The following is a 13,665-nucleotide window of genomic DNA, read 5'->3' as shown; positions in this document are numbered from 1 at the left end:
GAGGGGGAGGGGAGGAGTCAGAGCACTGGAAAGCCAGCAGTCAACTAGAATCACACTATAGACCTGCTGAAACCTATGGCTCCCTTCCATGGCCCAGTCAGTCAGTCTGCCACCTACATGTAGAAAACACCCAGAATTACCCTACCAGCTGCACCAACCTGAGAGCAATTTAGAGAAATTAAGCTTTTATTGTTGGGCATGCTCTCTCTACTTCTTTTCAGTTGGCAGGGAGCAAGGGAGAGATAGGGATAGGAGCATGAGGAAGAGTAGACTAGACAGATGAGTGTGCAGCATGGTGTACTGTGGTGTAGTATAGGTGTAGTGTTTTTATTTAACCAGGTAAGTTGACTGAGAACACATTCTCATTTACAGCAACAACCTGGGGAATAGTTACAGGGGAGAGGAGGGGGATGAATGCGCCAATTGGAAGCTGGGGATGATTAGGTGGCCATGATGGTATGAGGGCCAGATTGGGAATTTAGCCAGGACACCGGGGTTAACACCCCTACTCTTACGATAAGTGCAATGGGATCTTTAATGACCTCAGAGAGTCAGGACACCCGTTTAACATCCCATCTGAAAGACAGCACCATACACAGGGCAGTGTCCCCAATCACATCCCTGGGTCATTGGGATATTTTTTAGACCAGAGGAAAGGGGGCCTCCTACTGGCCGTCCAACAATACTTCCAGCAGCATCTGGTCTCTGATCCAGGACCAACCCTGCTTAGCTTCAGAAGCAAGCCAGCAGTGGTATGCAGGGTGGTATGCTGCTGGCACATAGTGAAGTGTAGTGTGGTGTAGTGTAGTGTAGTGTAGTGTAGTGTAGTGCAGTGTGGTGTGGTGTGGTGTAGTGTAGTGTGGTGTGGTGTGGTGTAGTGTAGTGTGGTGGGATGCAGTGTAGTGTACTGTGGTGTAGTGTGGTGTGGTGTAGTGTAGTGTGGTGTGGTGTAGTGTGGTGTAGTGTACTGTAGTGTAGTGTTGCGTGGTGTAGTGCAGTGTAGTGTACTGTAGTGTAGTGTAGTGTGGTGTGGTGTGGTGTGGTGTAGTGTGGTGTGGTGTAGTGTACTGTACTGTAGTGTACTGTACTGTACTGTAGTGTAGTGTACTGTAGTGTAGTGTAGTGTAGTGTAGTGTGGTGGGGTGCAGTGTAGTGGGGTGTAGTGTAGTGTACTGTGGTGTAGTGTAGTGTAGTGGGGTGTGGTGTAGTGTAGTGTAGTGTAGTGGGGTGTAGTGTAGTGTAGTGGGGTGTAGTGTAGTGTAGTGGGGTAAAGTGTAGTGGGGTGTAGTGTAGTGTAGTGTAGTGTAGTGTAGAGTGGTGTGGTGTAGTGTGGTGTAGTGTACTGTAGTGTAGTGTTGTGTGGTGTAGTGCAGTGTAGTGTAGTGCAGTGTAGTGTAGTGTGGTGTGGTGTGGTGTGGTGTAGTGTGGTGTAGTGTACTGTAGTGTAGTGTACTGTAGTGTAGTGTGGTGGGGTGCAGTGTAGTGGGGTGTAGTGTAGTGTACTGTGGTGTAGTGTAGTGTAGTGGGGTGTGGTGTAGTGTAGTGTGGTGTAGTGTAGTGTAGTGGGGTGTAGTGTAGTGTAGTGGGGTGTAGTGTAGTGTAGTGGGGTGTAGTGTAGTATAGTGTGGTGTAGTGTAGTGTAGTGGGGTGTAGTGTAGTGTAGTGGGGTGTAGTGTACTGTAGTGTAGTTTAGTGTGGTGTAGTGTAGTGTAGTATGGTGTAGTGTAGTGTGGTGTGGTGTAGTGTAGTGTAGTGTAGTGTGGTGTTGTGTAGTGTGGTGTGGTGTGGTGTAGTTTGGTGTAGTGTAGTGTGGTGTGGTGTGGTGTGGGTGTAGTGTAGTGTAGTGTGGTGTAGTGTAGTGTAGTGTAGTGTGGTGTTGTGTAGTGTGGTGTAGTGTAGTGTGGTGTAGTTTGGTGTAGTGTAGTGTGGTGTGGTGTGGTGTGGGTGTAGTGTAGTGTGGTGTAGTCTAGTGTAGTGTGGTGTAGTGTAGTGGGGTGTAGTGTAGTGTGGTGTAGTGTGGTGTGGTGTAGTGAAGTGTGGTGTGGTGTAGTGTGGTGTAGTGTACTGTAGTGTAGTGTTGTGTGGTGTAGTGCAGTGTAGTGTAGTGTAGTGTAGTGTGGTGTGGTGTGGTGTGGTGTAGTGTAGTGTTGTGTGGTGTAGTGCAGTGTAGTGTAGTGTAGTGTAGTGTGGTGTAGTGTGGTGTAGTGTACTGTAGTGTAGTGTTGTGTGGTGTAGTGCAGTGTAGTGTAGTGTAGTGTGGTGTGGTGTGGTGTAGTGTGGTGTAGTGTACTGTAGTGTAGTGTACTGTAGTGTAGTGTAGTGTGTAGTGTAGTGTGGTGGGGTGCAGTGTAGTGGGGTGTAGTATAGTGTACTGTGGTGTAGTGTAGTGGGGTGTGGTGTAGTGTAGTGTGGTGTAGTGTAGTGTAGTGTAGTGGGGTGTAGTGTGATGTAGTGTAGTGTAGTGGGGTGTAGTGTAGTGTACTGTAGTGTAGTGTGGTGTAGTGTAGTGTAGTATGGTGTAGTGTAGTGTGGTGTGGTGTAGTGTAGTGTAGTGTGGTGTTGTGTAGTGTGGTGTGGTGTAGTGTAGTGTGGTGTAGTTTGGTGTAGTGTAGTGTGGTGGTGTGGTGTGGTGTGGTGTAGTGTAGTGTGGTGTAGTTTGGTGTAGTGTGGTGTGGGTGTAGTGTAGTGTAGTGTGGTGTAGTGTAGTGTAGTGTGGTGTGGGTGTAGTGTGGTGTAGTGTAGTGTGGTGTTGTGTAGTGTGGTGTGGTGTGGTGTGGGTGTAGTGTAGTGTAGTGTGGTATGGTGTAGTGTAGTGTGGTGTTGTGTAGTGTGGTGTGGTGTGGGTGTGGGTGTAGTGGTGTGGTGTAGTGTAGTGTGGTGTGGTGTGGTGTGGTGTAGTGTGGGTATAGTTTGGTGTAGTGTAGTGTGGTGTGGTGTGGGTGTAGTGTGGTGTAGTGTAGTGTAGTGTAGTGTGTTTGGTGTAGTGTGGTGTAGTGTGATGTGGTGTAGTGTGGTGTGGTGCGGTGTGGTGTAGTGTGGTGTGGTGTAGTGTAGTGTGGTGTGGTGTGGTGTGGTGCAGTGTAGTGTAGTGTGGTGCGGTGTAGTGTAGTGTGGTGTAGTGTAGTGTGGTGTGGTGCGGTGTAGTGTAGTGTGGTGTGGTGTGGTGTGGTGTGGTGCAGTGTAGTGTGGTGTGGTGTGGTGTAGTGTAGTGTGGTGTCGTGTAGTGTAGTGTGGTATGGTGCAGTGTAGTGTGGTGTGGTGTAGTGTAGTGTGGTGTGATGTGGTGTGGGTGTGGGTGTAGTGTGGTGTGGTGTGGTGTAGTGTAGTGTGGTGTAGTGTGGTGTAGTGTGGGTATAGTTTGGTGTAGTGTAGTGTGGTGTGGTGTGGTGTGGTGTGGGTGTAGTGTGGTGTAGTGTAGTGTAGTGTAGTGTGTTTGGTGTAGTGTGGTGTAGTGTGGTGTGGTGTGGTGTGGTGCAGTGTAGTGTAGCGTAGTGTGGTGTAGTGTAGTGTAGTGTGGTGTGGTGTAGTGTGGTGTGGTGTGGTGTGGTGCAGTGTAGTGTAGTGTAGTGTGGTGTAGTGTAGTGTGGTGTGGTGCGGTGCGGTGTGGTGTAGTGTGGTGTGGTGTGGTGCAGTGTAGTGTAGTGTGGTGTGGTGTGGGTGTAGTGTAGTGTAGTGTGGTGTAGTGTAGTGTGGTGTTGTGTAGTGTGGTGTGGGTGTAGTGTGGTGTAGTGTAGTGTAGTGTTGTGTGGTGTAGTGTGATGTAGTGTGGTGTAGTGGGGTGTGGTGTAGTGTGTTGTGGTGTGGGTGTAGTTTGGTGTAGTGTAGTGTGGTGTGGGTGTAGTGTGGTGTGGTGTAGTTTGGTGTAGTGTAGTGTAGTGTACTGTAGTGTAGTGTAGTGTAGTGTGTAGTGTAGTGTGGTGGGGTGCAGTGTAGTGGGGTGTAGTGTAGTGTACTGTGGTGTAGTGTAGTGTAGTGGGGTGTGGTGTAGTGTAGTGTAGTGTAGTGGGGTGTAGTGTAGTGTAGTGGGGTGTAGTGTAGTGTAGTGGGGTGTAGTGTAGTGGGGTGTAGTGTAGTGTAGTGTAGAGTGGTGTGGTGTAGTGTGGTGTAGTGTACTGTAGTGTAGTGTTGTGTGGTGTAGTGCAGTGTAGTGTAGTGCAGTGTAGTGTAGTGTGGTGTGGTGTGGTGTGGTGTAGTGTGGTGTAGTGTACTGTAGTGTAGTGTACTGTAGTGTAGTGTGGTGGGGTGCAGTGTAGTGGGGTGTAGTGTAGTGTACTGTGGTGTAGTGTAGTGTAGTGGGGTGTGGTGTAGTGTAGTGTGGTGTAGTGTAGTGTAGTGGGGTGTAGTGTAGTGTAGTGGGGTGTAGTGTAGTGTAGTGGGGTGTAGTGTAGTATAGTGTGGTGTAGTGTAGTGTAGTGGGGTGTAGTGTAGTGGGGTGTAGTGTACTGTAGTGTAGTTTAGTGTGGTGTAGTGTAGTGTAGTATGGTGTAGTGTAGTGTGGTGTGGTGTAGTGTAGTGTAGTGTAGTGTGGTGTTGTGTAGTGTGGTGTGGTGTAGTTTGGTGTAGTGTAGTGTGGTGTGGTGTGGTGTGGGTGTAGTGTAGTGTAGTGTGGTGTAGTGTAGTGTAGTGTAGTGTGGTGTTGTGTAGTGTGGTGTAGTGTAGTGTGGTGTAGTTTGGTGTAGTGTAGTGTGGTGTGGTGTGGTGTGGGTGTAGTGTAGTGTGGTGTAGTCTAGTGTAGTGTGGTGTAGTGTAGTGGGGTGTAGTGTAGTGTGGTGTAGTGTGGTGTGGTGTAGTGTAGTGTGGTGTGGTGTAGTGTACTGTGGTGTAGTGTAGTGTAGTGGGGTGTGGTGTAGTGTAGTGTAGTGTAGTGGGGTGTAGTGTAGTGTAGTGGGGTGTAGTGTAGTGTAGTGGGGTGTAGTGTAGTGGGGTGTAGTGTAGTGTAGTGTAGAGTGGTGTGGTGTAGTGTGGTGTAGTGTACTGTAGTGTAGTGTTGTGTGGTGTAGTGCAGTGTAGTGTAGTGCAGTGTAGTGTAGTGTGGTGTGGTGTGGTGTGGTGTAGTGTGGTGTAGTGTACTGTAGTGTAGTGTACTGTAGTGTAGTGTGGTGGGGTGCAGTGTAGTGGGGTGTAGTGTAGTGTACTGTGGTGTAGTGTAGTGGGGTGTGGTGTGGTGTAGTGTAGTGTGGTGTAGTGTAGTGTAGTGGGGTGTAGTGTAGTGTAGTGGGGTGTAGTGTAGTGTAGTGGGGTGTAGTGTAGTATAGTGTGGTGTAGTGTAGTGTAGTGGGGTGTAGTGTAGTGGGGTGTAGTGTACTGTAGTGTAGTTTAGTGTGGTGTAGTGTAGTGTAGTATGGTGTAGTGTAGTGTGGTGTGGTGTAGTGTAGTGTAGTGTAGTGTGGTGTTGTGTAGTGTGGTGTGGTGTGCTGTAGTTTGGTGTAGTGTAGTGTGGTGTGGTGTGGTGTGGGTGTAGTGTAGTGTAGTGTGGTGTAGTGTAGTGTAGTGTAGTGTGGTGTTGTGTAGTGTGGTGTAGTGTAGTGTGGTGTAGTTTGGTGTAGTGTAGTGTGGTGTGGTGTGGTGTGGGTGTAGTGTAGTGTGGTGTAGTCTAGTGTAGTGTGGTGTAGTGTAGTGGGGTGTAGTGTAGTGTGGTGTAGTGTGGTGTGGTGTAGTGTAGTGTGGTGTGGTGTAGTGTGGTGTAGTGTACTGTAGTGTAGTGTTGTGTGGTGTAGTGCAGTGTAGTGTAGTGTAGTGTAGTGTGGTGTGGTGTGGTGTGGTGTGGTGTAGTGTAGTGTTGTGTGGTGTAGTGCAGTGTAGTGTAGTGTAGTGTAGTGTGGTGTAGTGTGGTGTAGTGTACTGTAGTGTAGTGTTGTGTGGTGTAGTGCAGTGTAGTGTAGTGTAGTGTGGTGTGGTGTGGTGTAGTGTGGTGTAGTGTACTGTAGTGTAGTGTACTGTAGTGTAGTGTAGTGTGTAGTGTAGTGTGGTGGGGTGCAGTGTAGTGGGGTGTAGTATAGTGTACTGTGGTGTAGTGTAGTGGGGTGTGGTGTAGTGTAGTGTGGTGTAGTGTAGTGGGGTGTAGTGTGATGTAGTGTAGTGTAGTGGGCTGTAGTGTAGTGTAGTGTAGTGTAGTGTAGTGTAGTGTACTGTAGTGTAGTGTGGTGTAGTGTAGTGTAGTATGGTGTAGTGTAGTGTGGTGTGGTGTAGTGTAGTGTAGTGTAGTGTAGTTTGGTGTAGTGTAGTGTAGTGTGGTGGTGTGGTGTGGTGTGGTGTAGTGTAGTGTGGTGTAGTTTGGTGTAGTGTGGTGTGGGTGTAGTGTAGTGTAGTGTGGTGTAGTGTAGTGTAGTGTGGTGTGGGTGTAGTGTGGTGTAGTGTAGTGTGGTGTTGTGTAGTGTGGTGTGGTGTGGTGTGGGTGTAGTGTAGTGTAGTGTGGTATGGTGTAGTGTAGTGTGGTGTTGTGTAGTATGGTGTGGTGTGGGTGTGGGTGTAGTGGTGTGGTGTAGTGTAGTGTGGTGTGGTGTGGTGTGGTGTGGTGTAGTGTGGGTATAGTTTGGTGTAGTGTAGTGTGGTGTGGTGTGGTGTGGTGTGGGTGTAGTGTGGTGTAGTGTAGTGTAGTGTAGTGTGTTTGGTGTAGTGTGGTGTAGTGTGATGTGGTGTAGTGTGGTGTGGTGCGGTGTGGTGTAGTGTGGTGTAGTGTAGTGTGGTGTGGTGTGGTGTGGTGCAGTGTAGTGTAGTGTGGTGCGGTGTAGTGTAGTGTGGTGTAGTGTAGTGTGGTGTGGTGCGGTGTAGTGTAGTGTGGTGTGGTGTGGTGTGGTGCAGTGTAGTGTGGTGTGGTGTAGTGTAGTGTGGTGTCGTGTAGTGTAGTGTGGTATGGTGCAGTGTAGTGTGGTGTGGTGTAGTGTAGTGTGGTGTGATGTGGTGTGGGTGTGGGTGTAGTGTGGTGTGGTGTGGTGTAGTGTAGTGTGGTGTAGTGTGGTGTAGTGTGGGTATAGTTTGGTGTAGTGTAGTGTGGTGTGGTGTGGTGTGGTGTGGGTGTAGTGTGGTGTAGTGTAGTGTAGTGTAGTGTGTTTGGTGTAGTGTGGTGTAGTGTGGTGTGGTGTGGTGCAGTGTAGTGTAGCGTAGTGTGGTGTAGTGTAGTGTAGTGTGGTGTTGTGTAGTGTGGTGTGGTGTGGTGTGGTGCAGTGTAGTGTAGTGTAGTGTGGTGTAGTGTAGTGTGGTGTGGTGCGGTGCGGTGTGGTGTAGTGTGGTGTGGTGTGGTGTGGTGCAGTGTAGTGTAGTGTGGTGTGGTGTGGGTGTAGTGTAGTGTAGTGTGGTGTAGTGTAGTGTGGTGTTGTGTAGTGTGGTGTGGGTGTAGTGTGGTGTGGTGTGGTGTGGTGTGGTGCAGTGTAGTGTGGTGTGGTGTGGTGTAGTGTAGTGTGGTGTCGTGTAGTGTAGTGTGGTATGGTGCAGTGTAGTGTGGTGTGGTGTAGTGTAGTGTGGTGTGATGTGGTGTGGGTGTGGGTGTAGTGTGGTGTGGTGTGGTGTAGTGTAGTGTGGTGTAGTGTGGTGTAGTGTGGGTATAGTTTGGTGTAGTGTAGTGTGGTGTGGTGTGGTGTGGTGTGGGTGTAGTGTGGTGTAGTGTAGTGTAGTGTAGTGTGTTTGGTGTAGTGTGGTGTAGTGTGGTGTGGTGTGGTGTGGTGCAGTGTAGTGTAGCGTAGTGTGGTGTAGTGTAGTGTAGTGTGGTGTGGTGTAGTGTGGTGTGGTGTGGTGTGGTGCAGTGTAGTGTAGTGTAGTGTGGTGTAGTGTAGTGTGGTGTGGTGCGGTGCGGTGGGTGTGGTGTGGTGTGGTGCAGTGTAGTGTAGTGTGGTGTGGTGTGGGTGTAGTGTAGTGTAGTGTGGTGTAGTGTAGTGTGGTGTTGTGTAGTGTGGTGTAGTGTAGTGTGGTGTGGTGTGGTGTGGTGTGGTGCAGTGTAGTGTGGTGTGGTGTGGTGTAGTGTAGTGTGGTGTCGTGTAGTGTAGTGTGGTATGGTGCAGTGTAGTGTGGTGTGGTGTAGTGTAGTGTGGTGTGATGTGGTGTGGGTGTGGGTGTAGTGTGGTGTGGTGTGGTGTAGTGTAGTGTGGTGTAGTGTGGTGTAGTGTGGGTATAGTTTGGTGTAGTGTAGTGTGGTGTGGTGTGGTGTGGTGTGGTGTGGGTGTAGTGTGGTGTAGTGTAGTGTAGTGTAGTGTGTTTGGTGTAGTGTGGTGTAGTGTGGTGTGGTGTGGTGTGGTGCAGTGTAGCGTAGTGTGGTGTAGTGTAGTGTAGTGTGGTGTGGTGTAGTGTGGTGTGGTGTGGTGTGGTGCAGTGTAGTGTAGTGTAGTGTGGTGTAGTGTAGTGTGGTGTGGTGCGGTGTAGTGTGGTGTGGTGTGGTGTGGTGCAGTGTAGTGTAGTGTGGTGTGGTGTGGGTGTAGTGTAGTGTAGTGTGGTGTAGTGTAGTGTGGTGTTGTGTAGTGTGGTGTGGGTGTAGTGTGGTGTAGTGTAGTGTAGTGTTGTGTGGTGTAGTGTGATGTAGTGTGGTGTAGTGGGGTGTGGTGTAGTGTGTTGTGGTGTGGGTGTAGTTTGGTGTAGTGTAGTGTGGTGTGGGTGTAGTGTGGTGTGGTGTAGTTTGGTGTAGTGTAGTGTAGTGTAGTGTAGTGTGGTGTGGTGTGGTGTGGGTGTAGTGTAGTGTAGTGTAGTGTGGTGTGGTGCAGTGTAGTGCAGTGTAGTGTGGTGTAGTGTGGTGTGGTGCGGTGTGGTGTGGTGTGGTGTGGTGTAGTGTGGTGTGGTGTGGTGTGGGTGTAGTTTGGTGTAGTGTAGTGTGGTGTGGGTGTAGTGTGGTGTGGTGTAGTTTGGTGTAGTGTAGTGTAGTGTTGTGTAGTGTAGTGTGGTGTGGTGTGGTGTGGTGTGGGTGTAGTGTAGTGTAGTGTGGTGTAGTGTGGTGTGGTGTGGGTGTAGTGTAGTGTGGTGTGGTGTAGTGTAGTGTGGTGTTGTGTAGTGTGGTGTGGTGTGGTGTAGTGTAGTGTAGTGTGGTGTCGTGTAGTGTGGTGTAGTGTGGTGTAGTGTGGTGTAGTGTGGTGTGGTGTAGTGTGGGTATAGTTTGGTGTAGTGTGGTGTGGTGTGGTGTGGGTGTAGTGTAGTGTAGTGTGTTTGGTGTAGTGTGGTGTGGTGTAGTGTGGTGTGGTGTGGTGCGGTGTAGTGTAGTGTAGTGTGATGTGGTGCAGTCTAGTGTGGTGTGGTGTAGTGTAGTGTGGTGTGGTGTGGTGCGGTGTAGTGTAGTGTGGTGTGGTGCAGTGTAGTGTAGTGTGGTGTAGTGTAGTGTGGTGTGGTGTAGTGTGGTGTGGTGTGGTGCGGTGCAGTGTAGTGTAGTGTGGTGTGGTGCGGTGTAGTGTAGTGTGGTGTGGTGTGGTGTAGTGTGGTGTGGTGTAGTGTAGTGTAGTGTGGTGCGGTGCAGTGTAGTGTGGTGTGGTGTGGTGTGGTGCGGTGCAGTGTAGTGTAGTGTGGTGTGGTGTGGTGCAGTGTAGTGTGGTGTGGTGTGGTGCAGTGTAGTGTAGTGTGGTGTGGTGTGGGTGTAGTGTAGTGTGGTGTAGTGTAGTGTTGTGTAGTGTGGTGTGGGTGTAGTGTGGTGTAGTGTAGTGTAGTGTTGTGTGGTGTAGTGTGATGTAGTGTGGTGTAGTGTGGTGTGGTGTAGTGTGGTGTGGTGTGGTGTGGGTGTAGTTTGGTGTAGTGTAGTGTGGTGTGGGTGTAGTGTGGTGTGGTGTAGTTTGGTGTAGTGTAGTGTAGTGTTGTGTAGTGTAGTGTGGTGTGGTGTGGTGTGGGTGTAGTGTAGTGTAGTGTGGTGTAGTGTAGTGTAGTGTGGTGTGGTGTGGTGTGGGTGTAGTGTAGTGTAGTGTGGTGTGGTGTGGTGTAGTGTGGTGTTGTGTAGTGTGGTGTGGTGTGGTGTGGGTGTGGGTGTAGTGTGGTGTGGTGTAGTGTAGTGTAGTGTGGTGTCGTGTAGTGTGGTGTAGTGTGGTGTGGTGTAGTGTGGGTATAGTTTGGTGTAGTGTGGTGTGGTGTGGTGTGGGTGTAGTGTAGTGTAGTGTGTTTGGTGTAGTGTGGTGTGGTGTAGTGTGGTGTGGTGTGGTGTAGTGTAGTGTAGTGTGGTGTGGTGTGGTGTGGTGCAGTCTAGTGTGGTGTGGTGTAGTGTAGTGTGGTGTGGTGTGGTGCGGTGTAGTGTAGTGTGGTGTGGTGCAGTGTAGTGTAGTGTGGTGTAGTGTAGTGTGGTGTGGTGTAGTGTGGTGTAGTGTGGTGTGGTGCGGTGCAGTGTAGTGTAGTGTGGTGTGGTGCAGTGTAGTGTGGTGTAGTGTAGTGTGGTGTGGTGTGGTGTGGTGTAGTGTGGTGTGGTGTAGTGTAGTGTAGTGTGGTGCGGTGCAGTGTGGTGTGGTGTGGTGTGGTGCGGTGTAGTGTAGTGTGGTGTGGTGTGGTGCAGTGTAGTGTGGTGTGGTGTGGTGTGGTGCGGTGTGGTATAGTGTAGTGTGGTGTGGTGCAGTGTAGTGTGGTGTGGTGTAGTGTAGTGTGGTGTGGTGCAGTGTAGTGTGGTGTGGTGTAGTGTAGTGTGGTGTGGTGTGGTGCAGTGTAGTGTAGTGTGGTGTGGTGTGGTGCAGTGTAGTGTGGTGTAGTGTAGTGTGGTGTGGTGTGGTGTAGTGTAGTGTGGTGTGGTGTGGTGTGGTGCAGTGTAGTGTAGTGTGGTGTAGTGTTGTGTGGTCTAGTGTGGTGTGGTGTAGTGTGGTGTAGTGTGGTGTAGTGTGGTGTGGTGTGGTGCGGTGTAGTGTAGTGTAGTGTAGTGTGGTGTGGTGTGGTGTGGTGTGGTGTAGCACAGGGGTGCCGCTGAGGATGCTGGCTTGACAACGCCTCACTCAACTGTAGGCCAGTTTTATCAACACCCCTACTCTGCAGACAAAACAAACTGTTCCTAACAATCTCAACACTGTTCCCAAGTAGCTCCACTCACATACAACACAACATCACCCTCCTCCTCTCAGCTTGGAATATTCCCAAGACCATGTGACTGAGTTGGTTGTTGGGAAGTGCTATAGGAACATTAAAGATGTGTTTTCAATTCTCCCTTGGGTCATATTGTTTGTGTTAAATGTGAGATTCTTTGGCTAAAAGCATCTGCCAAATGACTCATTATCTAGATAGATTCCAAATGAGGAGAGAAAGAGCTGCCTCCCAAATAGTCAGATTGATGTACCTTTGGACAGCATACACTTTAAATGCCCATACTTGGCATAGATGTGCATGTTTAGGATGATGTGTTTCAATGTTGAGCCCAAGGCATGTCACTGATACGTACCAGCCTTGATTCTGATTGACCACATCAATACACTAATTTCCATAGTTCCATAGTTCTTGCCTTGGCTTCTCTTCCCAGCAGTGCCAGATGTTTGGGAGGGAGATGGTTTGCCCAAGTCAAGACCCAGAGTTTTTTTTTAGAGCACTTATTCCACACCTGTAGTAGTAGGCCTGCATGGCAAACTGTTTATTTGTTCTGTGGGTGGCTCCCCTGGCTCCCGCTGAACTACGGCTACCACCGAATCTTAGAAACAAACAAGCTAGAGAGAGGCCTGGTTTGGCAGCTCCTCTCAGCAAGCTGAAGCCAAAACAATTAGGGAGGAGTAAGACGACTTATTACTATCACGACAATTCTATTACCTTCCCATTCACCTCAGTAACAGGGTGAATAAACAACCTGCATAACTCATAACCACCTAAATCTATGTCATTAGGTGAAGGGCACACAGAACAGGCCGTAGCCGATGATTGGTTGGAGGGATGGGTTCCTACCTTGGCAAGTCCTCTCATTGGTCAGCAGCTTGTAGCCCTTCTTGCAGCTGCACTCGAAGCTGCCCACTGTGTTCCGACACACGTGGTCACATCCCCCATTGTTCAGGCGGCACTCGTCAATGTCTGAGGACAGAAAACACATACAGCAGAGAACTCACTCCAACACACAGACAGGAAGAGAGAGAAAGAACAAGAGAAGGTGCAGTAGAGAGGGTGGGGGGAGAGAGCAAGAGAGAGAGAGAGAGAGAGAGAGAGAGAGAGAGAGAGAGAGAGAAAGAAAGAAAGAAAGAAAGAAAGAAAGAAAGAAAGAAAGAAGAAAGAAAGAAAGAAAGAAAGAAAGAAAGAAAGAAAGAAAGAAAGAAAGAAAGAAAGAAAGAAAGAAAGAAAGAAAGAAAGAAAGAGAGAGGAAGAGAGAGATAGAGGGCAAGGATGTGGTGTGCGTTTGAGGGCTGCTATATGTATGTGTGATGGATGACTCTGGGGCCTAGCAGTCTGGGAGCAGTCGGGGTGTTAAGTAGAGTATGATAATCCACACGGCTGACTGGAGATCCATCCCAGAGAGAGAAGAGAGAGATGCACAGGGAAAGTGCATCAGGGATTTCTCCTTAGATCTGGGACGGGTATGATCTGGGTCTGTATGTGTTTAGAATAGATCACAGCTCTTACAGAAACAGCAAGGGGAAAACTATGTCTCAGCAGCACAGCCCCACCACAGCTCGACCATTCTTTCATCGTCAATAACAAATCAATACATTATATAGCTCACCCGGGCTTTGATCGGGACTTGGCCTGGCAGGTTCGATCAGACTAACTCTGAATCATCATTGTAAATGAAGCATCCGTCTCTTGAGGGACAGTTTAGTACATCATCTGGTTAAAATAAATGCATCAGAAATTGAATAAAATTATAATTCTCTCCTGTCTCTCTCTTCGTCTCTACCCCCTGAGAGGTCCCTTGCCCGCAGCGGGCCTCTGTTTTCTCTTGCCAGTGCTGTCTGAGGTTGTTTTCCTTTTCTTTCCTCTCAAACCAAACTAATAAACCCAATGTACTTTTATCAGAGTTGTTAGCGTAACGTTATGAGTACTGAAGGGGAAGCAGACTCCTATTCTAGGCTTTTTGGCAGCATCAACAGTCTTGAGTTTCTCCACAGAGCTCTTCTCTCTCTCTCTCTGTTATTATCTCCTTGAAATGTACTCCTAATCTAAACCGTTCTTACTCCCATGCTCTTGTTTGTATAAATTAAGAACAGCTTTTGATAAGTTGTGAGGATATCAAGCTATTTGTATTTGACAGCAACAACATATGGGTAGCTTGACAAATGGATTTGCTGCCAAAGCAATACCCAGAACAGCAGGGTCATTCGAATATATACAGTATTGAAGTGTTGGCATCATTAGACCTCAACTCTCCACTCCATCCCAATGTAAGAGCTGTGACAGAGGCAGAGGCTTCCGATGAGACAGAGGGGATGAGGCAGAGCAGGGTGGCAAGGCGCCACTGGGGAACCAGACATCAGCAGTCCTACACGCCTCAACGAGCCCACAATGCATCTCTGATTAGAGTGTCAGGTCCCTGCTCTCCAAGGCCACTGTGTGTGTGTGTGTGTGTGTGTGTGTGTGTGTGTGTGTGTGTGTGTGTGTGTGTGTGTGTGTGTGTGTGTGTGTGTGTGTGTGTGTGTGTGTGTGTGTGTGTGTGTGTGTGTGTGTGTGTGTGTGTGTGTGTGTGTGTGTGTGTGTGTGTGGCAGTAAAACCTTAGGAACCAGCAAGAATGACCAAAAGGAAACGCTACAAAGAATGAGTGGATAGTTTAGGAAGAAAAATAATGATTGACAGGCTTAACTGGTACTGTAACAGGGTGGAGCTTG

The 13,665-nt window shown here is 49.0% G+C and overlaps 1 protein-coding gene across 4 annotated transcripts in view; it reads right to left on the bottom strand.

The window, feature by feature from the left end:
* The window catches only part of LOC106566910 (signal peptide, CUB and EGF-like domain-containing protein 3), a 103,492-nt gene that overhangs the window by 20,299 nt on the left and 69,528 nt on the right, over positions 1-13,665 (bottom strand). For all 4 annotated transcript variants that reach the window (XM_014135494.3, XM_014135495.3, XM_014135496.3 and 1 more), the window contains one exon: positions 11,800-11,922. In XM_014135494.3, the coding sequence (XP_013990969.1) occupies positions 11,800-11,922 (123 nt within the window). The remainder of the gene's footprint in view (positions 1-11,799; positions 11,923-13,665) is intronic.

The sequence above is a fragment of the Salmo salar genome, chromosome 13 (assembly GCF_965601325.2).
Source record: "Salmo salar chromosome 13, fSalSal1, whole genome shotgun sequence".
In the NCBI taxonomy this organism is placed as follows: Eukaryota; Metazoa; Chordata; class Actinopteri; order Salmoniformes; family Salmonidae; genus Salmo; species Salmo salar.
This window is presented reverse-complemented; position numbering and strand designations above follow the sequence as displayed.